Below are 24954 nucleotides of genomic sequence, written 5' to 3' on the forward strand. Positions count from 1 at the left end.
TTGGATTGAAAATGGCTCAAAAGTTTGTAGACTAAGCTGTAGTGGTATTACGTGATGGAAATGAGAGATTCACTGTCGGTCCTCGCATGGAGACTTGACTTACTGCAGACACATGTATCATGAAGTTACAAGAAATGAGCTGTGTACAGACTAATGGACATCTGGTATCCACTAATGCAACGACAGTCATTTTCTGAGGTGGCACTGCGGTAGCACCAGGCTCGTGCAAGTCACGCTCAGGTAGTACGCACACCCTCGAGTAGGGGTCCTTGGACCAATAGGGTTACCAAGGCACATGCATCTCGTCTTTAAGAAAGCACTCAGTATGCGCGTGAGTGTGGCACTACCTAAAAATGGCTTTTAGTTTTGTTTGGCGAATTACACTGTAGATGATACATGACTGACATGAATAGACAAGCCTCGTTAAGCTGCTCCTAGACTGGTGTCCAGGCCCACACAGTGTTGCGACCAGACAATGCCAGACTGCACACCACCAGACATGGGAAAACTACCGCGATATCCTGTTGTTACGGGTCCCTCTTTAGTTTCAATCAAATTAGAGTCAAGGGTGTTTTTTGTTATTCAAAAATGACCTTTTCAACCTGAAGAAGACTTGTCCCAATTCTAGTGACACCTGTTTTGTAATTTTCAACAGTTTCCTGGGGTAGAAGTTACAATTTTCATGCGGAATTTACCATGTTTGCGGTTGGTACTGTGCAACTCGGCGCGCCTTGTGCTTTCACAGTACATTGCGGTGCACGTATGTTTCAGCCGCTCATTTAGTTTGCTCGCATGCGCACTCAAAATATGAAATACTGATAATCAGCAAACATGGATGCCTGCGGTCGCAGTTTGACCCACTGAAGTATCGGTCAACATCACGCTCGAAGTACTTTGATAAAAAAAAATTCCACGTGGACAGGAATTTAAGGCAATCAAAGTCACTTTTGCAAACCTTAGCGCAAAAAAACAGAGAGTATTTGATGCATTTTTGTTGTTTTTCCATGTCGTGTAGTACAAAAGTATTGGGTCACAAATTCAAAACAGGCGACAGTTTAGGGGATATTTTTTCAGTTTTGCCGAGTAATTGTAAACTTGTCTTCACTGATAAATGGTAAAGGATGCCACGGAAAGTGCGATGTATAAATATCATTTAAGTCGGAAACCGTTTCAATGAGAAAAGTAAGGTCTCACATTATACGTTTTTTTCGTTGAATGTAACGTTATTGTGCACGTACCTGTACACATACCCTGGAACAGGTACGTGCATAGATATAAATTTCTGAAGGGTCGTTTTGCTGGCCTCCCTACCATTTCTACTTGGCCCCTTGTCCCTTCGCCTTTTGCCCATTTCCTCTATGCCCCATCGCCATCTTCAGCCCACTTCACATTACATGCGCATGTTGTACCAGCATTACGCTGAACATGCACAGTGAGTGTTGTTTTGGACTTTCAAATTGTTACCATGACGAATCTTTGTCTGGTTCCGGCGTGTATTGATGGTTTCACGCTTACATTGTCGTTGGAACTTCGTATTCCGGAGACGGGAATCAGACCTATTGCACTTTTGGACTTTATTTCCATTCAAAAATCCTCCAGAGCCACGAATCAGATAGCAAAGATGAAATATTCTGCAATTAAATGTATTGTAGGATTTGATTTAAAAACAATAAAGAAAGAAAATTTTTAATTTTGAGAGAATGAAAAAAAAAAAAAATTAAATGAGTTGCATGGCCATCATCCCACCTATTTTTTTTCTGGCTTATGAAACTTGGAGCTGAAAATATATATTTTACCAGCTCATTACCCTTATTTTTTATCCAAATGTAGGATGTAATGTTTACCAGGCCTTAATTTATTTCTGTATTTGTGCTTAAACTGACGAGAATGTTACCAGTCAGGGTCTTGTTCTGCCTAAAACCTTGGGTCATCTCACAGTATAAAAGTACAAAAACCTGAGAGATGAGAACCTGGTTCTCTATTAGCAATTTGTCATAAGATTTGGGATCCTATTACATTGTAAGTCGGGTATAATGTGGGGGGGGGGGGTCTTTAACTTCAACTGTTGGAGGGAAGGCGTCCCCATACAGTGAACCACCACTATAATGAACGCTGCTATAACAAACAGTTGGCTATAACACGCATCCTCTTTGGCTCCCGAAATAGTAAATTCTATAATAATGCACAATCACTATCACGAACGACCACTTTAAGAAACAGTTTGAATGGACCCATCCTGTTCCATTGTTATGAGTGAGTGGTTTTCTATGTGACCAGATGTGGCTTCTTGATGCCCAGTTTTTTTTTCTCCATTGTCTGATTCTGGATATTAGCTGGCTGTATAGGGCATAAAGCGATTCACTTCAGTGACTTGGAAGTACCCACATAATACTGGGTAAGGGCCAGCGCTATAGACAAATCTGGCGGCAGCCATTTTCTGCAGTGGTGCAAGGCTTGGGCAAGTCAGGCTTGTGAAAACTATCTGGTCACCGGATTCCACACTACCTGCCAGAGACAATTAGGCCTTTTTAATACAGAACCTAATTGTTGGTACTTTACATCGGTACAGTAAGATTACTTTAACCCTAACAATACCCCTCCAGCCAAACTCCAACACCAGGGTTTGTTGGAATCTGTTAGGACGAGTACTGCACCAGTAAACTGAGGCATACCACCAATAATCAGAGTCCAACAGTCCCTTGTGTGCCTTTTTGGAGAATGTTCAATTTTAATTTTTAAACCTATGGTGAGTTACCATTGAGTTTACTTGTGACCAGTAAACTCAGTGGTAACTCACCTGTCAGGAAATCGACAACTAATATGTACAAAGAACACCAAGTTTTCACCTACATGTAAGTACATGTAGTAATTTTAATTTAAATTACTACTTAAGTGAAAAATTGGTGTTTCTTTGTACTTGTTAGTTGTCAATTTCCTGACTGTTCATATTTCTCATCTTTCCCACAGTTAATTGTCTGGATGTATCCAGCTGAGGGACCTACTGTATCCTGGAAAAAGTTCTTGCAGATAGAAATGGTGGACAACATCCAGCTTCTTTGTGATCCAAGCAACAAAGAAAATCATCTGTAAAAAAGTAAGTTGACTTGAGAAATGTAAAGAACATGTTCATTGAGTATTGAGAGATTGTGCATTCTGGCAAAATGTAACGGATCTGGACACAGGCCGTGGCGGGGAAAAAATGCCAAAAAACAAAACTGAATGGGAGTGGATTTTTTTGGGGGGGGGGGATTTTCAGATTTATTGATATTTGTAATCTTTGATATGTCTACTACATATATTTTATAGAAATACCTTACAAGTTGTGGAGTGCAAGTGTTTTCACGGAAAAAAATAATTGGCATCTTTCATTGTCACGAATACAAACTTGAAACTTTAAATGTCTTTTTCTCAGCACTTTACTTCTTTTTACACGTTTATGAGAGTGAACTTTAAATAGCCATAACTTGTCAACACAATATCTGATTGGTGGTAAGGAGCATTTTATTCTCTTTCTTCATACGCAAAAAACCTCTTATTGAGGGTACCTTTTCTTAGTAAGACATTGGGTTAGTTTCCTTTCAACCAGACTGTTAAAATAGGATAAGTAAGCACTCTAAAGTATAAACTTCAGGACTTTGTGTCCCATTAACCAAATGCTTGTAACTGTTCATTGGTGTTGCCATTTCACCGCTTTACCAATCATAATTGCTGTAAACTCTGTTCATCACCACATGAGCTGTTGTTCTTCCCCAGAGCAAAGAAGTTTGGAAACACCCAACATGGCCGACAGTCAGCAAGGCGTTGGCAGCGGGCGTGCCCGTGGTCGGGGGCGAGGCCGTGGCCGTGGGAGGGCCTCTGCAGGGCAGCAGCAGGGCCAGCCCCGGAGGCCAGGGGAGACAGCGCCTGCCACGCCCATGCCTAGTGGTGATGCTGAAGCCATGCCTGCCCCAGGGAGGGGCAGAACCAGGGGTGGGGCTTCCCAGGTCCCTGGATCAGGAGGTGGGTGTCTATTGACAGACATTTTTCAGGCTGAGAGTTACATGTAATCCATGCTCTTCAACATAATTTGATTTTTTTCTTCTAACAATTTTCAATTTTTCAAATAAACCACAATTTCATGAAGTTACACTTTCATTTTGTATGTGTTTTCATTTTGCATTGAATCTTAAGATGGAAAAACTCCTCTTTTTTGGTCTATTGTAGACACTTTCAACCCTCTGAAAATATGAAGCCAGAACTTGTTAAGTTCAAAACGTCAGGCTGCTTACATTTTTACATTTTTTATATTTCAGGTCAATCCAGTCAAAGCACTGAGTTTGCAGCAGTTTTATGCATTTTCATTTTATTCATTTTATCTGAAAATATACTTTTATTTTGGGTTGTTTTGTGCCTGTGCCCATAATGTATAAAACATATGCCTGAATTATTGTCAGCTGCAAGCAATTTGAGAGTTGTAAACTAATTAACCCTCTGATGCAAGTATGCAAACATACAATATGTGCCAAGTTGTCCTTTCAGTCAAAGCCAACCAAGTGACTGTTTTCAACAGTTAAGGGCTCCCAGCCTACCGGTACATAAAGCAGGATTGACTGGCTGTGACTGTTTACTTGATCCAGCTATGCTTTGATTGTAGGTGATTGATAAGCCAGCTGTGCCAGCCACTTGCCTGCTTTTGTCGGTTGACTGAATTTGGCTAGTTACAGTGCTTGCTTGAAATATGGTCTGACAGTTGGTGACTAGCCTGTGTAAAATGCATAGCAGGGAAGAGGATTGATTTGTTTGACTGTCTGTGACTGTTTAGATAGCAGGAGGGTTAATAAGAATGGATGGAATTTTTTGGCGCGATGTCTCATACAAAAGTGATAACTTTTTGTGATGAAAGTGATTATCTTTTGTATTGCTAAAAAATTGCAATTTAGAAACAAAATCTATTTTTTGGAGGTTGAAACTTAACACAAAAAACTTCGAGCAAATTTACATATACATGCACATGCTCTAATATGATGATGCAAGACATGAATTCTTGGATCATTCTATAAGTTTAGGGTTCAGAGTTTGACACTTTTGTCCTACCCTTGGTGCTTTATTTTCCAGAAATTGGTATTTGTTGGGTAAGTGGTTTGCTCTTCATAACCATTTGAAGAAGATGACTGCATTTAGGAGTGTATCCAAATTATCAAATCAAGATGTCAGATGTAACAGGGACAGGAAAAAGGTGGACCCCAAATTTATAGAATGACCCTATAGATACAGTATGAGTAAAAAAAACTATACACTTTTATAATTGGCCATAGTTTCATTCTGTAGCAATATAGATATTTTCATATATAGTTTTTAGAGTAACTCTTCCTGCCTCTTTTGGTGACATTTTCACTGGATTAGTTTTCATGCATAACTGCACAGGAGACAATTAAAGGGGGCAGGTGAAATCTGACTTGCGCCAACTGGTTTATACTCGCACTGTTTAAACTACTTTCTTTGTTACACAGCTGCTATAAGCATGGAGCAAAGAGCGGCCATGGCCGAGAGTTACCATCCTCATGCCCCGAGGCCAATGCCAGCTGAAGTGCCCCCTACAGCTCAGATGGCAGCGTTGAGCGTGGGCGGGGCCCAGGTTACTGAGGGAGGGGGAGTCAGTGGCCGCGGCAGACAGACAGAGCTCCGCTACGGAGAACAAAAAGCACCCAGACCCATTGATAAGAGAGGTAGGTCTGGTGCCCTGTAATCCCTGATTGATGTGCCAATAAATATTCCATTTTCTCATCTAAAAGCTGTCTTTAAAGGTAGGGTAGATCATTTGTCATTAGTGCAGTTTTTTTCCACGGCGCCATGAAAATACGCCTTGGGCCTTAGCTCACTATGTTGGTGGGTATAGTTTGTTTCTGCATTCAATAAGGGACAATAGAGGACAATAGGGTCCCCAATTTTTTGCCTAGTCATGTTTTAAATTGCGCCCTAAATCAGCGTCTGGGACAAGAGAATGATTCAGTATCCAGCATTGCCTTTGCACAGGCACCTACCTCACAGCAACAACAGCATTTAAGTTTGAAGTCATATCTCTCTGTCACAGTTGAGTGAGAACACGTGCACAAACTCCATTGTACATTTTTTCATAATCCTCCAGGCAAGAAAGGAAAGCCAGTGGAGGTCTTGACCAACTGTTTCCGCATGAAGGCTGCTGATCAGTGGCTTCTGCACCAGTACAGCGTGGACTTCAGCCCCGTTGTGGACAACCCTAGGGCACGTCATGCCCTGCTACGGGCTCACTCTGAGATCCTAGGCACCCCCATGGCCTTTGATGGGATGATGTTGTTCCTGCTGCGAAGGCTTGATGAGCCGGTGAGTAGATGTAAAATGCCTTTTTAACCCTAACCTTCCCAAATCTTTCAAAATCCTCTCTGCAAAAATGGAAGATTTTGCAGGATTGAGGCTACATGGCAAAAGTATGTCACTGATTTCGAAAAAATATATTCTTAACGGGAGATAAATGCCGGCTTGATAGCGTATTTCTAGGAACCTCGCTCAATCCTCTAAAATCCTCAGCTGTGTGGGAAATCGAAGCTGCATTCTTTGTACCTGCCCCATGTCATGTGAATTTAGCTGGGCTCTACCTTCCTCAAAACTGCAGAAGGATCTGAGAGTGGTAGGGCTTTCACTACACGGTAGGTAAAAAAAAACCCCTGAAACCCAAATGTAGGAACCATTGTTTAAGTGAAGTTCTGCATGTAGCACTTTCAAAATCTAGGATATGAAAGCCCAATACATAAGCTTTCATTTAGTAAAAGAACCATTCAAATGACTCAGTGTAATTTTGAAGTTACAGAATTTTTAACACAACCACCGTTCTGAAGTTCTGTCCACAGATAACAAAAAGGTAAATGTTTTTTAAGCAAAACGAAAACAAATCACATAGGGATGTGTGTGAATTGTTTTCGTTTTACTAAAAGAACGCACACCTTTTTTTGTGATCTGTGAACAGAACTTTAAAACGGTGGTTGTGTTTAAAATTCCGTAACTTGAAAAGTACATGAGTGATTTGAATGATTCTTGTACTAGAAGAAAGCTTATGAATTTGCTTTTATATCTTAGATTTTGAAAGTGCTACATGCAGATCTTTACTGAAATAATAATCCCGACATTTGGGTTTCATTTGTTTTGTACTCACACTGTAGAGTTGTATTTTTCAGAAACAATCAATCTCAACACAAGATGCAAAGTTGTAAAGATGTTTTCATGAGATGCATATATATTTTCTATACTTATTTTTGCCTTGTTTTGCAAACTCTAGGTGACCAGGTTTCAAACCAAACGCCGTGACTCTGATGACATCATCACCATTACTGTGGCTCTCAAGAATGCACTGCCTCCTACTTCACCAACCTGCATGCAGGTTTACAACATCATCTTCCGCAAGTAGGTTTGCTCTTTTTTTCATCGTTGCTAAAATTAACCCTAAACCCCCGAGGGTCTTTTTGCTGGGAACCATCCTCAATCCTCCAAAATGTTGCACCTATGTTCAAATGTAGGTTACCCTGCGCCTCAATCCTTCAAAATTGTCAGACAAAAAAATGCATTCATCCTCAATCCTCCAAAATCCTCCTCCAAACACCATTCATTCTCCATCCTCCCAAATCCTCATGTTTCTCAAACACCATTCATCCTCAAATTATAGGTTTAGCCCTTCACCGACGTTTAAACACTGTATACTCGGTGTGTTACCTCCAGAGTGAAAGTTGGAAAAATCACTCGGGTGGGACTCGAACCCACGACCTCCTGCTTCTAGTGCAGACGTCTGAGGTCGTGGGTTCGAGTCCCACCCGAGTGATTTTTTCCAACTTTCACTCGGGAGGTAACACACTGAGTATACAGTGTTTAAACGTCGGTGAAGGGCAAAACCTATAATTTAATTTATCACCCTGACGCAAAAATTCCACCATTCATCCTCAATCCTCCAAAAACCATTCAGAGGATTTTGGAGGATTAGGGTTAAAGAACACATGAGACCCAGGGTTTTTATTTAATGGCATACTAAATAATGACCAGCCGTGAAAAGCTGAAACAATCAGTCAGAAATGACTTAGAAATCAATCAGAAATGATTATTTGTATTCTCCTTTGTGAAAAATGACAAATTTGATTGACAAATCTCCAAAACTTTGAAGAAAGTTGAGTCTGTGTGGAAAAGTAGGAAAGTAATTAGTTTGCTGTCATTTTATTTCTGTTTTATGGAAATAATACTTTATTTTGAAAATTATCAACAAGTTGTTAACAGTGACAAAGATGCACCTTTACAATGCCTTCTAAGCTATTTGCACAAAATGTTCAAGTGTTATTTTCATTTCATGGCCTCTTAAAAACAAAGATACAATTTTGCTTATTTGTATATATTTTTTAAGGAATTCAATGAAGCGTAATCTATGCTTGCAATTTTTTATCACATTGTTACTTTCTCTGTTTTAGGATCCTTGGATTGGTTGGCTTTGAGCAGATTGGCCGGAACTATTTCAACCCCAACGCCAAAAGGGAAATCCAGCAACACAAGTAAGTGAAACGATTTGGCTCATGTCTTAAGTTGAACGTAGATGTGAAATATCTGTAGCAGTAGGTCTGCTTGGCTTTGAGTTTCATTAAAAATTGTTTGAAGTGGCTGAGATTGTATATCAATAGACAGAGCCATTAGCAGCAATATGAATGGCCGTTAAATGTGAGAGCCTTTTGTGTGGATTTTGCAAAACATCTTTAATTTTTGCAGGATTGGTAGTAAAGTGAGGAAATTTGACACAGTACTGCACATGTTGGCCCATGTAAACTTGCTATATGTAACCTGCCATATCATAATGAGGAATAACCCCCACCTTTGACTTTCAAGTAACGTACATCATGTTAAAGCGTAAATCATTAGCGTTCAAATGATACCAAATTTATTTCTGTAGCTTAATGTACTCCAAAGATATGTCGCAGGAACTTCAACAGTGTCCCACCGAACTTTACCAACCTCATTTCGAGAAAAACGGCTTTGAAGAAAGAAATGCACATTGCGCTGCAAACGGCAGTGGAAAACGTTCTTCAGTTTCCAACTTTTAGGGATATTTGTTTCCCAACAAAAAGGCATAGTGTGAATCTTGGATAACTTAAAAAACCATTGATTTTGATATGATTTTTTAGTGTATCCAACTTCAGGCGTTGTTGTGGGGGACATTCCTCATTTTGCCACAGTAGGTCACATTTGGCAGATCAAATGTTGACAATGGCAGAAACAAATTAAATTCTGCTTACAAAGTTTCTTAGACTGTTGTTTATTGTGTTGATTGTTCCACTTTCCTTGATGCTCCTTTCTCTCTGTCATTTCTCCCCTCATCCCTTTAGGATCCAGCTCCTGCCCGGTTTCATCACCTCCATCTTGCAGTATGAGCAGGAGGTTCTCCTGATGGCGGACGTCTCTCACAAGATCCTGAGAACGGAGACAGTCTTGGACATGCTGGCTGAGATTCAGCAGACCAAGGGAGCAGGCTGGAGGGATGCGGCCAAGAGAGTACTGGCGGGAGAAATTGTCCTGACCAAGTAAGAGAACAGCATTGTTTGGTTAAGTTTGTTTCAGATCAGGTCTGTTTGGTTGGATTGAGTTAGTTAGGTGTGGTCAAGTTCAGATCCATCAGTTCCATTGGGTTAAGTTTGGTACATACAGGGTGAGTCAAAAAAAAGTAAACACCCAAATGTCAGGACTATTGTTTTCATGAAGTTCTGCATGTGGTACTTTCTAAATCTAGGATATCAAAGCCTAATTCATAAGCTTTCTTTTAGTACAAGAATCATTCAAATCGCTCTCATACTTTTCAAGTTGCAGATTTTTAAACACAACCAACGCTTTAAAGTTCTGTCCACTGATCACAAACAAGGTGTGCGTTCTTTCACATCCCTATATGTGATTCAGTTTCGTTTTGCTGAAAGAACACTTACCTTTTTGTGATCCATGGACAGAAGTTTAAAACAGTGGTTGTGTTTAAATTTCCCTAACTTGAAAATTGCATGAGTGATTTGAATGATTCTTGTACTCAAAAGAAAGTTTTATATGAATTGGGCTTTCATATCCTAGATTTTGAAAGTGCTACATGCAGAACTTCACTAAAAAAATGATCCCGACATTTGGGTTTCTTTTTCTTTTGACTCACCTTGTATATCAGTTCAGTTCACTTGAGTTTGGTTCTTTTGAGTCCGATGTATTCGGTTCTGTTCGGTTCCGTTCTAATCAGTTTGGTATGGTTGAGATCACAATGGTTTGGTTCGATTCAGTTTGCATCAACTCAGTTGTGTTTGATTTGGTTTGCATCGATTCAGGTCAGTTTCGTTTGTTTGAGTGTGACCTGGTTGAGTTCAGATCTTTTCGGTTTGATTCAGTTTAGTTGAATTGGCTTTGGCTTGATTTGGTTTGGTAGGGTTGGGTTGGCCTAGGTTGAGATCAGTTGGGTTGAGATTATCAATGAATTGATGGTAGTTGGGTTTAGATCAGTTTGGGTGATATAATTAGCGGGTTAGCTACAGGGGGCCATGAGGGCGCGTGGGGGGCATGGGGGCGCCCCATAAAAATCCCCCAACCCCCACTGAAAATTTGGCATCCGGAGAAATGCACAGCCATATTTGTTACCATGATTAGCTGGAAAAAAATTAAGTCCCTTTTTTTCTGCGATTTTGTGCATATTTTTTTGCAAAACTTTTTTTTTTGCTAGTGGCTGTTCATTGTAACGTCCCTTAGAAGCGAGTGGCGGTAGTTATTGTCTAATGTACATGTAGCCATGATATACATTTTGAATGCCCCCCCCCCCCCCCCATGGGAAGATAGTGTCAAGCCTCCCCCCCCCCCTATTTGGTTGTACAGAGGGCGGGTGTCCAGTGAAAAACCTTGTCTACCTTTGTAACCTCAAGACCCCCCCCCCACTGACCCCCCCCCCCCCCCACCCCAGGATGAGAACCCTGGCTACGGCATTGGATATTAGTGGATTGAGATAAGTTGGGGATTGAGATCAGTTGGGTTGTGATCGTTCAATTGAGATCAGTTGGGTTGAGATCAGTTGATCAGGCATGCAACTTTTCCTCGGATCAGCTAATTTCCTCTTTTTTTTTCACTAGAAAAACACTGTACAAAGTCTTGGAAAGATTTCAATTTCCTCTCTTTTTTTTGTGACTTCCCAGTTGCATGCCTGGTTGATAAGATCAGTGGACCGAGAGAGGTTTGGATATAAAAAGTAACCAAATAAATTCTGGATGGCTGTCATTCAGGTACAACAACAAGACCTACCGAGTGGATGACATCGACTTTAATATCGATCCCATGAACACATACGACAAGTTGGACGGCACTAAAATAACCTACGCCCAGTACTACCGGGATGCGTACGGGTTAAATATCAGTGATCTAGGACAGCCACTGCTGGTCAGCAATCCAAAGAAAAGGGTGAGTTATTTCAGATCTTAATTAAAGGGCATTATATAACACCCAAGTAAATCCTTGTCATTTGATTGGAGGATTGTAGGTCAAGGGGCATTCAATAAACAAACCATTGCACGGCCTATGTCAAAACCATTCATTTTTGGTTCCATTCACCCTGCATTTTTGTCCCATCTCTTTTGATCTATTGCACGCCGCGCGCACTCTACGACGTGCAGCAGCCCAACGCTATACAATCTTTGCGCTATTTAAACCATTATCATGCATAAAGGCAGTATAAAACTTGCCTTTGAAGTTGATGCAGTTGCATAGATGGTTTTTTTTGCATAGGATTAAGAAATAACAATGTTAATTTTCATTATGGTCAATGATTTGACTTTTAAACCTCTGTTAGCCTCGACCAAGCTGAAAAAAAGTAGTGGATATGTTGCACTTTTGTGAGTTTTGTTTGTTCTTAAAGTCTTATCCTCCAATCGAATGACAAAGATCTCATTGGTTGTTGTGCAAAACAAATAATGAATGTCTTGCATTAGTGCAATTGTCAGAATATTTTCATTCATTGAAAGATGGAGTGTTTCATTCAACTCGGCTTCGCCTCGTTGAATAGAACATTAAATCTGTCAGTGTCCTAATTATCTTCACTATTAGGCATGCGTAATACAACTAATGTATCTGTATTTCATAGAGTCCGAATTTCACACAACACTCGCCCATCAACCACAAAGTAAGGACCAGGAGCCAGTCCATAATCACAGGCAGATTTATTTGTGTTTTTTTTATTGTAATAGGATCAGCGCCGGGGAATGATTGATCACATCCACCTGATCCCTGAGCTGTGTACCCTGACGGGGCTCAGCGAAGCTATGCGCAGTGATTTCCACGTCATGAAGGACCTGTCTGTGTACACTCGCATCACGCCCAACGTCCGCATGAAAGAGCTGACCAACTTCATCGGCAGCTTTCCCAGGTCAGTAAGGTTTATTTTTCCTTACATCCAGAAAAATTTTGTTCAATAACAATTGATGGCAATCTACATTCAGCCAAACTTTTGTGCACCATTTTAACAGTAAGCCAGCACTTTACACAAAAATAACCTGCCCAGCGTGTGAGTGTATTGATTTTGACTCAGTGACATCCAGTGATGTAGAACTGGAGCCCAGGACTCGGATTCAAGTCTGTCTCGAGTCGCAATTTTGTTGACTCTGACTCGACGCGAGTCACATAGGTAAAAGACTTGGGCTTGGATTCAGACTTGGCCATCATGACTCCGATTTGACACTAATGACGCAGGACTCGTGAGCAGTGAATCATATATTTATTTACACCAAAAACAAACCATTTAAGCATATTTCTTTTTTCCCCCCAAAGTAACATTTCAGTAACACTAAAGAACGTTAAGCACATGAAATGTACCACAACTCACTCCAGGTGGTGTTGCAAATGATGAAAAATTGTCATTAAATGCACCCCTCCCTGCAACATCTCATATTTTACCAATCGCTTTCTTCCACTCCATTGATCCATAGATATTTCATCCATGAAATGACTCGTCGCTTGGACTTGGATTTGGACTCAGCCACGACCCAATGGACCGATCCAGTAAGCCCCTCCCACTGCGCACGTGGGCAAATTATTTAAACACGTGCTCCTCTCCAATGCCACGCTGCATTTTCCTGCCGCGCACATCATACGCGCGTGCACGCATGTCGGACGTTTGTGCACGCACGTCGGACATAAATCACGGCTGTGATTGATCAGAATACAATGGGGCGGTGCTTACTGGATCGGTCCATTGACTTGAGACTCCGACTCGGACTCGACCCTCAAGTGACTCAACCACAACACTGGAGACATGAAACATAATAATGTGTATGCTTTACAGAGTGGACTTTTAATATTAGGTTTTGCCCTTCACAGATGTATAAACACTGTATACTCAGTGCATAGACTGGACCTTTGCTGGTAATTGAAAACATAGCTTGTCAATGGCAAAACTGAATGCCACAATCACAAAATATTTGATTCGGGCCCAGGCTGACCTAGAAAAATAATGATTTGTGACCTGTGTTCTTAACCTTCTTTCAGGAATCAAGAGGCGAGTACTTACCTGCAAAAGTGGCAGGTGAGCTTTGAAGCTCAGCCAGTCAGGATCAACGCTCGCATCATGGATCGGGAGAAAATCCTCACCGGTCACCAGGGAAAGAATGTGAGTCTGACAAAGAGATTGGGACGTCGAGATGAAGACCAGTTTTTAAGTTACATGTAGTTTTTGTGAATGCGAAGTGAATTTGACATGAAACATTTGTCGTAAAATTGGCTAGAAAGGTTTGTTGGATATTTCTATTTCCTTTTTTTTTTCTTTGGAGCAACAAAATTGTTCATAATAAAGAAGGGTGCCTAAAAACTAACCTTTTGAAGTTTCAGCTTAGCATTTTAGTTGAAATAATTTCTCAGGATATTTGATACTAGTCCTTTCTTCACTTTGAGCAAGGTTTATACTGACATTAATTCAGTAGAAACTTTTTTGGGTAATTGAAAACAATCCTCAAAGTATTTGAAAAGAAAAAGAACAGGCATTGGAATAATCAGATTTGTGAAATCAGTACTATGTTTCGTTTGCTTATAAATGATCGTAGTACTAGTACCTGAAATCCCCCAAATTTCATGTTTTGGATTGCTTACTTAGCCTATTTCAAACATCTGGTTGAAAGGAAACCAACCTAATGTCTTACCGTTCCCGAGAAAAGAGTAAAAATCCCCAGTTGTTTATATCGCACACGATGGAGTACGAATACGTTTTTCGTGTCGTTCTCGGTATACGATATACACGTTGTGTGTCTCGGGAACAGCAGTGACCAATCACCAAAGTAAAAAGAATGACATTTCTTTAACGTCCGCAAAAGGCAAACACTTTACGAATGAAATCACAACTAGCATCCACATAGCTTGAATTTATGGGGTCGCAAAAGTGGACCCCAAAATTTGTTTTTGCACGCATAATACAGGAATAACACAAAAACACCCAGTTTTGAAAGGATAGTTGTGTGGATGTTTATATCCTACTTTTACATGTTCTTTCCGATTAACATCATCTCGTTCAAAGCACGTTTTGTAGCCCAATTGGGCTGTTCCTGGACTTAGTGTCCCTTTAAAGGCATAGAGGATTATTTGCATTTGTCTCAAAAGTAACCTTCTGAATCATTGAAATGCTTACTTGGATTAAAGATTGTACTGGTACTAAACAATCTGTAAAATTGTTTTGTCAGGCTTGCTGTCATTTAGAAGAAATCAAGAAATGTAGGTGATATCCAATGATCAGTCAATTGACTGATTTTTCAGAAAATAAAGAGATCTGTTGACGAAATAGTGTTTCATTATCAAAAAGTTGTGCATGTTTTTTCACTCTTTTCTCGCAAAGTGTAATATCCACAGCTGAAACTTCAACAGCTTAAATTTTGGACATTCTTCTTTGGAATTTTGAACAAAATGCATGAAAAGAAAATGATCCTATATGCCTGTAAACACCAACAGGAGATTTCCTTGGGTGAGAATGCAGAGTGGAGCAGAGATCTGCGGAAGGATCTGCTGAGCTGTATTGGTCTGCACAACTGGCTGCTGATCTACACAGCGCGTGATAGCAAGAATGCCATGGAGTTCCTAAATGCCTTCAACACAGTGGCGCCGCGTTTGGGAATGGAAACCAGACCACCCTTAATGTAAGACTGCTTACAAGATTGTTAGTTGCGTTATTTGAGTCAAGACCAACACCAGGCCTTGAGGCAATTGAGTCGAGTCTGAGTCTAAGTTTAAAAGCAATTGGGTGGAGTCTGAGTCCAAGTTTGGAAGCAATTGGGTCGAGTCTGAGTCCAAGTTTGGAAGCAATTGGGTCGAGTCTGAGTTCAAGTTTGGAAGCAATTGGGTCGAGTTTGAGTCCATGTGTGGAAGTAATTGGGTCGAGTCTGAGTCCAAATTTGGAAGCAGTTAGGTCGAGTCCAAGTCCAAGTTTTGAAGTGATGGGGTCGAGTCTGGAGTCCAAGCTGGAAGCAACTGGGTCGAGTCTGAGTCAAGGTTTGGAAGCAGTTGGGTCGAGTCTGAGTCCAAATTTGGAAGCAGTTAGGTCGAGTCCGAGTCCAAGTTTTGAAGTGATAGGGTTGAGTCTGGAGTCCAAGCTGGAAGCAACTAGGTCGAGTCTGAGTCAAGGTTTGGAAGCAGTTGGGTCGAGTCGGAGTCCAAGTTTGGAAGCAATTGGGTCGAGTCTGAGTCCAGGTTTGGTAGCAATTTGGTCGAGTCCGAGTCTGAGTCTCAAGTTGCAAAAAAATGCACTGTGGAGAGCAGTGAAGCATGACTGAATCTGCCTGCTTGCCATGAGCTTAACGACACCAAAATATTGTGCAGGGATTTGAAGTGTTTCCGTACTCCACAGAAGATTGTTTCACAATATAATTTGGAGTGTGGATGCCAACTCGATTGGCTAAAGTGGTTTTGCCAATCTTGAAGGGCTTTAAAGTGCAGAATTTATTGCTATCCTTCTTCTCTCTCTCATTATTTGTTTGGTGTTCTTTAGATGTGAGCTACGTGATGACCGCACTGAAAGCTTTATCCGTGCTATCCGACAGAACTTGAGTCCCCAGACACAGATGGTGAGTGTGATTAAAGGCTGCCTTCTCAATTGTGACTTGAAAGCCTGTACTCCCATAGCCTTGACCAAGTCTGTCTACTTGTTCCCTGAGAGAAGACTGTTTACCATAGCCTGACCTACTTATCATAGTGAGCATATACTTTGCGTCCAGGCTGTCTTTCGCCTTGACTGTTGGGAAAAAGTTAGATATGTGTGTGTGGGGCGTAATTAAGCGTGCAGATAAGCAAGGGGATCGTTGAGGCTACTGTGCACGGCACAGTGCTGTGGCAATTCACATGTACAGTACAACGGGTACGCAAATCAGGCTAATATGTAGCGGCTGCTTGTTACGGGAACAAGTAGACAGATTTGGTCATGATCAAGGCTAGTATTCCCATCAAATGTCATTGGAAGCTGTTTTTTGAAGTGAACTTGCATGCTCAGTCGCCTCATCGCCTTATTTTCACAAAGCCTAATAAGCACTTTTACCAGCAGTATTCAGAATTTTGTTCATATTTTTGTTCCACCGTTACCCAGGTTGTGTGTATCCTACCAACTATTCGTAAGGATCGCTACGACGCCATCAAGAAGTTCTGCTGTCTAGAGGCCCCGGTACCCAGCCAGTGCATTGTGGGTCGCACTATCAACAAGAAACAGACCGTCATGTCCGTAGCTACCAAGATTGCTATGCAAATTAACTGCAAGATGGGCGGAGAGTTGTGGACAGTTTTAATTCCAGTAAGTGATACAATGGTATTCAATCTCATGAATATGTATGAGCTGTACACTTTTAACACAACATTCCAAACAAGGTTGTTTCCCAATGTTGGCAGTTGTGATGTTTGTATCTAAATGAGAAATTGTTGGCGAACATTGGCAAACATTTTCATTGTTAACGGCGGGCTTAGACGTGAGTCAATGCCATCTTAACCCTTTAGTCCCGTACCGCCCCAAAGCACCCTACCTGTTACCTATTTATACCGCCCAAAACCACCTCAGCACTTTGCAGTAAATACAGTGTATTACAGGCCAAAATAAGTGTATTACAATGTTATGTGTTTATTACTTAAAGTGCTATAGATAAATTTGGTGTCTGGTTCCCAGACTGCGAGCTTACTACATGTATCGTTACATGAAAAATAATCAGTGACAAGTTTAATTTCTGGTACACACTAGGGTCTGTGTAACTGTGAGTCGCCAAAAAAATGCTCCAATTTTTTAATGGGGCTGCTGAGAGACCTTTAAAACATGACCATTATTTCAAGTAGAAACTTGCAAAAACAACGTTAAAAAGTGCTCCCATATTCATCCGTGTTGGCCATTTGTGAGAAACTGCTTCATTGTTAGCAACATTTTCCGAGTTGTGAAGATATCATGTATACATGTAGTATGCTCTGTCTCCTGATGACGGGCAGAGCATACTGTCCGAAACGTTGAGTTTCTCCCTGTCACATAGTGCTACCCTAAATCCTTATCTTATTGTGAACATTTGTCAATCTACACAGCCAAATAAAGAGTTGGAGAATTCCTTTACATGTTATGTAAATGTTTCACTTTTTGTAAGTCAGTTGCTTTGTGCAGATAGTTTTACATGCACCCTAGCTATTACAGTTCTTGAGTTTATTCACACATTCCAGTGAATTCATGTATCGATGCGTGCTTGCAATACAATGAATTGGTGTTCTACAAAAGTTAAATAGCTTTGTCTTTAGCTCATTCTGTCTCCGTTTGTCTTTCCATTTATTACCTTCAGTCCAAAATGTTGATGATGGTGGTAGGAATCGACTCTTATCACGACTCCGCCACTAGAGGGCGCTCTGTCTGTGGCTTTGTCGCTTCCATGAATCATGACCTTAGCAGGTAAGTATCCTACTTGGTCATCGTTTTACAATGTTACTTTTCATGTTACGGGCATTGGATTTGTGGTCTGTGGGTAAAGCTGCAGGTTGTGGGTTCCAGTCCAGCCTGGGGTCATGGTGCGTGTGCCCTTGGGCAAGGCACTTTGTCACTCATTGCTTCTCTCCACCCAGGAGTAAATGGGTACCTGTGAGGGCAGAGATAGTTATTGTGGTTGAATTAGCTTCCTTGCGCCTAACAGGCAGCATTGAGCTGTATACTCCCCAGGGAGCTGAGATGGTATTTGGAATGTTTCATGGGCCCAATGAGCAGGGGTAATAATGATGTAGCACCATGAGCGCTGGTACCTGGAAGGTACGTGCGCTTTGTAAACACCCACTATTGGTATCATTCTTGGATAAGCTTGATACAATCTAAAATCACATCACAGATGTCATGCGCTGAACCAACTCATAATAGCAACCTTGCATGCCTGTGCGTCATGTCAACGCTTGTGCGCATCCATTCATGGATTCGCCAAATTACAAACCAACTACTAACGGAAATATCCCAAAATGCGTCACTTGATGCATCTTTGGAAATGGCCTTCTTTTATTGTTTTCTTCCAAATGACAGCATGCCAGAAAGAATAATTTCACAGGAAGTCTATAGTGCCATTACTAAGGGAATAAATGTGTGCTCGAGAGGTTTTTATCACTCTGTTTAATACCGCTCAGAGTCTGGGTGCTGATAATTACCCGAGCCGGAGGCGAGGGTAATTATCAGCACCCATACTCTAAGTGGTCTTAAACAGAGTGATAAATACCGACCGAGCACATATTTATTCCCATTCATAAATACCTTATCCGTAAAAAAATATCAAATTATTCGTTCAAAAAATCCCGATTTTGTTCAACAAGTTCACTTCATGCTTTTTGAAACATCCCTCTAGCAAAATAATGGAGTGTTCAGCTGGCGAGTAAGATGTAAACAACCCTTTTATGGAGATTGATGTGCGCGTAGCATGTTCTGCGCGATGTCACGCAGACTCGCTATAAAATTCTGACTCGCTTGTAGTGTTGCGCATGCCTACGTGAGGATTGTGAACGTTCAACCAATGAATCGGTAAGAGGCACTGGATTTTTAGGAGTCCACATTTTATTGTGACACTGGAAAAGTGTTTAAGACCAGCTAGCCATGTCTTTATCATCCGTTTAAGACCGGCCACGTGACGGGCTCTCGACCAATAGGAATAGCTAAACTGTCTAAGGTATTTATGAATATCTCTTTAAACAACGTAAGCTTTTCAATAATAATTTCATCAGTTACTTTTTGGATAGCTGCAAATGATCTACTCTACCTTCTACTGACAAAATCCTTGTTCAATGTGGAGATCGGACTCGTACCAAAAACCCTGTGAAATAATTCCGCATGAAATTTTGTCACCCTGAAAAAAAAAGTTTTTGAAGGGGATTTAAAAAAGTGTTTTAAAGTGCATTTCATTACCAATTCCAGTTACTAGAAACCAACAAATTGTGCATGCATTTTCTTTGTTTTCTCAAAATGTAGAGTATCCACTGAGCTGAAGCTTCAACGAGTTAAGTTGTTATGCACCTTTCTTTAAGATTTTAAGCAATTTTTGGGTTCTTCAAACGGAAAAAATTGCACACAAAAATGATCCTATGGACCTTTTAAAATATTTGTCGCTCACCATGTTATTGTGTTTACAGGTACTTTTCACGATGTACATTCCAGCACACAGGACAGGAGCTCCTTGATGGTCTCAAAGTCTGCATGACAAGTAAGTTTCTGATGGGAGCACACATGCTTTGAGGGACAGTGGGTGTGAAATGTTTTCCGTCCCGATTTTGCTTCTATCAGCGTCCCAATTTTGCTTTTCGAATCTCCATGCTTTACACCATTATCACGTTGCGGTTATCTTGATTTTTTTCCCATTCAAATCAACGCAACCAAAGCGAGGCTGGAGGGAAAAATAGTCTGGTTCCTTTTTGCACAAAAAACATTATCATTCAGTACTGTTATTGGATACAGGGAACATGACTGAAATGGTGGCAGCATGATAAAGGTCTATTGCAATCTGCCACTCTGCCCTCCCCTGGTTACGCTGCTGGTCATTTCCCTGCATGTATATATTTTTTTTTGTTTAGGTGCATTGAGGAAGTTTAAAGAAATCAACGGTAAGTTGCCCGAGAGAGTCATCATCTATCGCGATGGCGTCGGCGATGGGCAACTGCCGGCTGTGGTGGAGTATGAACTACCGCAAGTGATTGATACCTTCAGGATGATAGGAACAGACTATAGGTAGGTTGAACACTCTCACTGGTGTTGTAGTTGAGTCCGTCACCAGTCCATCACACATGTCCAGTCGTAGGTAATAGCATAAATAGTGATATTGGAATGTATTTTTTCGTAGAGTTTGTTTGAATAGCTTGTGACATGGCTTGTGATTGACTTGTGATGGACCAAACTACAGCGCGTCCCAAAATCCCCGCAACCTACTTTTGCGAGGCTCTAGCGTCACTGTTGAAACACGTACTGCCATTATTTTTATATAATTTTAAAGCTTGGAATCCTAAGTTTATCCCTGGTAAGTATTGGTTTGATTTTCAAAAAAGTTTTGAAATGATTTGTGTTCAAATAAAGGCATATCAAAAGCAAATTTAACTGATTTCAAGGAAAATCAATCATGCCAATTTTTTTCTAATGTGGAAATGGTTCATCATGTTCATGATGCGACGATCTTATTGCCTTTTACTTTCTGTGTTTTCTATTCTTTTTGATCCATGTAGACTACACCTTAAAAGAATTCAGATAATTGTTCTTCATTTCAAGTTTCGTTTTGAAATGTTCAACCTAATGACTCGACTCGACTCGACTCGAGTCACTTCTTTAAAATTACAAACTCAACTCGAGTCACTACTTTGAAATAACTCGACTCAATTCAAGTCATAAAAACAGTGACTCGATACAACTCTGCCAAAAAAATATGTTACATGGTATATCTGTGTTGTTGCCTCAAATTATATTTTCGTTTTGAATCTTTCACATTTTGCTTTTTGACATAGAAGTGTCGTTTACTAGTGTCTCATGTCATGATAGACAAGACTGTGCCAATAAATGTTGTCTTTAATCGTTTGTGTACAGCCCTAAGTGCGCTGTGGTCGTCGTTAAGAAGCGAATCAACAATAGATTTTGCTCCTTGAACCAAGGAAATCTCATCAACCCATCCCCAGGAACGGTGATCGACTCGGTGGTCACCAAACCAGACTTGTAAGTAAACAACTCACTGGAAAAAAATCAAAACAGAAAACAAATTATTATCCCTGTACACTGTAACTAACAAAAACTTACAAACTTCTGAAAATCATAAGTTTGTTCTGTTATTATAGACTACTAGTGCAGTGCCCGTTCAAAATGTGCCTGTTTGGAACGGGCAAATTGCTTGGCCTTCGGTAGAACAGCGCGCCATTTCTATCACTCTGACCGGTCTCAATTTTGTGTCCACAGATACGACTTCTTCCTTGTCAGTCAGTCTGTACGCCAGGGCACGGTCACTCCAACCAGTTACAATGTGATCTGGGACAACTCGGGTCTGGCACCAGACAGCATGCAAAGCCTGACCTACAAGCTCACCCATCTGTACTTCAATTGGCCGGTAAGGAGTGGGGCAAGTTATGAACGGCATTCCAAAGCACTGTGACTATCCTGTATATATGGGGGGCTATTATCGTCCTTACTCGCAGCATGAGCTGAATTCGGGCGATTCACAATGCAGTGCACCACCAAGAGTTTGCCACCGAGAGTCCATTTTTTAAGTTTACGGTCGACAAAACATGACCCATTTGAATGAGTGTCGGTAGACAACTTGAGCTGATATGTCATAGATTGGGGCATCGCGTTCTGCCGCCTTACAAAAAACACCATATTGATAACAAGAAAAGGAATAACAAACAGTGCCTCGAATCATACACTAACGAAACCACTGACCGAAAAAAAAACAATTTCTAATGTCCCGCGCTGCGAATTTGTTGACCATCTCCCACAATGCACTGGGAAAAATTAACTCTCCGTGGCAAATTCTTGGTGGCGCACTGCATTGTGAATCGCCCGAATTGTAATGCACGTAGCTACAATGTGGTCTTGCCAAAGGCATGTAAAGGTGCCTTAAGCTGCCGCCGTATGACCCCTGTCTGACCACGGAGCACAGCAAGAGATCCAAAGTGTTGATTTTTGCAAAGGGAGGAAAACTGGAGGTCCTTATGGAACAAAGATGGCAGACTGCTGCTTCAGTATGCGCATGTCAGTAGACATGTCATGAGGGAACAAAGATGGCAGACGGCTGCTTCAGTATGTGCAATGTCATAAGACATCCCATGAGGGAACAAAGATGGCAGACGGCTGCTTCAGTATGTGCAATGTCATAAGCCATGTCATGAGGGAACAAAGATGGCAGACGGCTGCTTCAGTATTTGTGCAATGTCATAAGACATGTCATGAGGGAACAAAGATGGCAGACGGCTGCTTCAGTATGTGCAATGTCATAAGACATGTCATGAGGGAACAAAGATGGCAGACAGCTGCTTCAGTATGTGCATGTCATAAGACATGTCATGAGGGAACAAAGATGGCAGACGGCTGCTTCAGAATGTGTAATGTTGTAAGACACGTCATGAGGGAACAAAGATGGCAGACTGCTGCTTCAATATGTGCATGTCATAAGACATCCCATGAGGGAACAAAGATGGCAGACGGCTGCTTCAGTGTGTGCAATGACAAAAGACATATGTCATGAAGGAACAAAGATGGTAGACTGCTGCTTCAGGATGCCCATGTCATAAGACATCCCATGAGGGAACAAAGATGGCAGACGGCTGCTTCAGTATGTGTAATGTTATAAGACATGTCATGAGGGAACAAAGATGGCGAACGGCTGCTTCAGTATGCGCATGTCATTAGACACGTCATGAGGGAACAAAGATGGCAGACTGCTGCTTCAGTATGTGCAATGTCATAAGACACGTCATGAGGGAACAAAGATGGCAGACGGCTGCTTCAGTATGTGCATGTCATAAGACATGTCATGAGGGAACAAAGATGGCAGATTGCTGCTTCAGTATGCGCATGTCATAAGACAGTACGGTAATTATAGAGTTCAGTGATCTAGTTCCATACTCATCTTGTCTGTTTCTTCTGTTGTTTTGCAGGGAACCATTCGTGTACCGGCCCCCTGCCTCTACGCTCACAAGCTGTCTTTCCTTGTTGGCCAAAGCCTCCATAAAGAGCCCCGGATTGAGTTGGCTGACCGGCTTTTCTTCCTATAGGCAGTAAGACCAGGGGTAATATGTGAACAAAAGCTTACCAACGTTTGCACAAGTGGGACTGACTCTTTTCTGCCCGACATTTACGAATGTTAACAACAAAGGCATATGGTCTTCCTGTGTCGTATTATCAGAAAATTTACTTTCATGCTGTAACGCTAAAGCTTCATGCTGAAGATGACTTCACTGTTTTGCTCATAGAAAATTTGGAAATTAGCATAAACAAAGTGACTGGAAAGATTCAAAATAATGTAAATGGGGCACAAAACAGCAATTAACGATTACTCCTCTTTCAGTTTGTCATCAGGTTAAAAAAACATGAAAACTACTTCATGATGAGGGTTTTGAGGTCACAAGAAGTTGGATCATTCCATGGGTCGGATGGTCACCATCTCAGATTTTGTTTTTAATATTTTTCCATAAGATCCAATTGTTTGTTATTCTGTAGGATCCAAATTGTTGCGATCTTCCATAAGATCCAGTTTTTGCAATCTTCCATAAGATCCAAATTGTTGCAATTTTCCATAAGATCCAGTTTTTGCAATCTTCCATACGATCCAATTGTTGCGATATTCCAATTGTTGCAATGTTTTTAAGTTCAAAAGAAAACTTAATTAAGAATGTTTTTGTTGTAGAATTGTGAACTTGCACAAAATGTAGGCTTGTAGATATTATGTAAAATTTACTTTAAGTTTTTAAGTAAGATTTACTTAAAAATGCACAAGTTTCAAAAACAACACAATTTTCTGAGGTTTCTACAAGTCTTTTCGAAGTGTATAGCAGTTACAATGTAGAAAATCCATGATGTGGTTGGTAATTTGACTGAAGCATGACAGCAGTGTTTTATTCATCTTACATCCTGCCAAAATGCCTTTGAACAAAAATAACGACTTTGTTAATCTTAAAAATGTATTTTTTATACTTACTATTTTCGCTGTTTTACAAAATGTGAATCAAAATTGATGTTACTTTTTTCTAAGAAATGTTAGCAATTGCAGATTGAAGTCTAGCAGTGATGTATAGTCAATGGGGCTTTGAAAGAGACTTTAAACATGGACACGTCACTTTGCCCATATGCATGCTTACAATGTTGCCAAATTTCTGATTGGTATTCTTAATCCAGCCTAGTGTTTGCATGGTGCTTGTGTTCTTGAGCAAGCCACTTTACTGTGACTTTACACTCTCGAATACCGTGTACTGAGAAACCTAGATCTTAACATAGTGCAACCACACCGCACAAGAAAACAGACTTTTGCTTTGAGTCCAACACATAGACCTCATGCATCACAGGCATCTCAGAGGCTGTTCGTTGTTATTTTAATCTAGTAACAATGAATACACACAAGGTAGACTCATGCCTAGACAAGCAACACCAAACCATTGCCCTCTAACTCCGCCCTAATGCATAAGGTCTATTAGTACTGGTCTGTAACATGTTTCACATCTTGTCATAGGTTTCTTCATAAACTCTTTTCACAGCCTTGCATCCAGGGTGGAGAGAAGCAATTGTAGTAAAGTGTCCTGCTCAAGGACACAAACACCATGTTCCTGGCAGGGGTTCGAACACCGTAACCACAGGACCATGGCATTCTTTAGCCAATCTGCACTTAAAATGTTAAAATTGGTTTATGCTTCAAAATCAGTGGCAATAGTTGATAAGATAGAGGAAACTTCTGGGTTTTTCTTTTTATTTGAATGAAGACATTAATTATACTTGAA

General features: G+C 40.8%; 1 protein-coding gene across 1 annotated transcript; it reads left to right on the top strand.

Annotated features, from left to right (window-relative positions):
* The first annotated feature begins 2327 nt into the window (after positions 1 to 2327).
* LOC119719539 (piwi-like protein 1) lies at positions 2328 to 24954 on the top strand. Its single transcript, XM_038189001.1, has 20 exons — positions 2328 to 2563; positions 2968 to 3094; positions 3754 to 3999; positions 5490 to 5705; positions 6125 to 6339; positions 7289 to 7413; positions 8460 to 8540; positions 9366 to 9560; positions 11274 to 11448; positions 12231 to 12409; positions 13528 to 13648; positions 14974 to 15158; positions 16007 to 16082; positions 16598 to 16798; positions 17814 to 17920; positions 19627 to 19697; positions 20065 to 20218; positions 21062 to 21187; positions 21425 to 21572; positions 23122 to 24954. Exons 3-20 carry the CDS (start codon positions 3780 to 3782, stop codon positions 23236 to 23238), a joined length of 2712 nt encoding a protein of 903 aa, XP_038044929.1. The 5' UTR covers positions 2328 to 2563; positions 2968 to 3094; positions 3754 to 3779; the 3' UTR covers positions 23239 to 24954.

Source organism: Patiria miniata, unplaced genomic scaffold (genome assembly GCF_015706575.1).
Source record: "Patiria miniata isolate m_02_andy unplaced genomic scaffold, ASM1570657v1 HiC_scaffold_8, whole genome shotgun sequence".
NCBI lineage: Eukaryota > Metazoa > Echinodermata > Asteroidea > Valvatida > Asterinidae > Patiria > Patiria miniata.

Coding starts and splice junctions, on each gene's coding strand:
- LOC119719539 (XM_038189001.1), top strand. CDS start 3,780: ATGGCCGACAGTCAGCAAGGCGTTGGCAGCGGGCGTGCCCGTGGTCGG. Junction 12,410..13,527: donor TTCATCGGCAGCTTTCCCAG/GTCAGTAAGGTT, acceptor ACCTTCTTTCAG/GAATCAAGAGGCGAGTACTT. Junction 19,698..20,064: donor TCTCAAAGTCTGCATGACAA/GTAAGTTTCTGA, acceptor TTTTTTGTTTAG/GTGCATTGAGGAAGTTTAAA.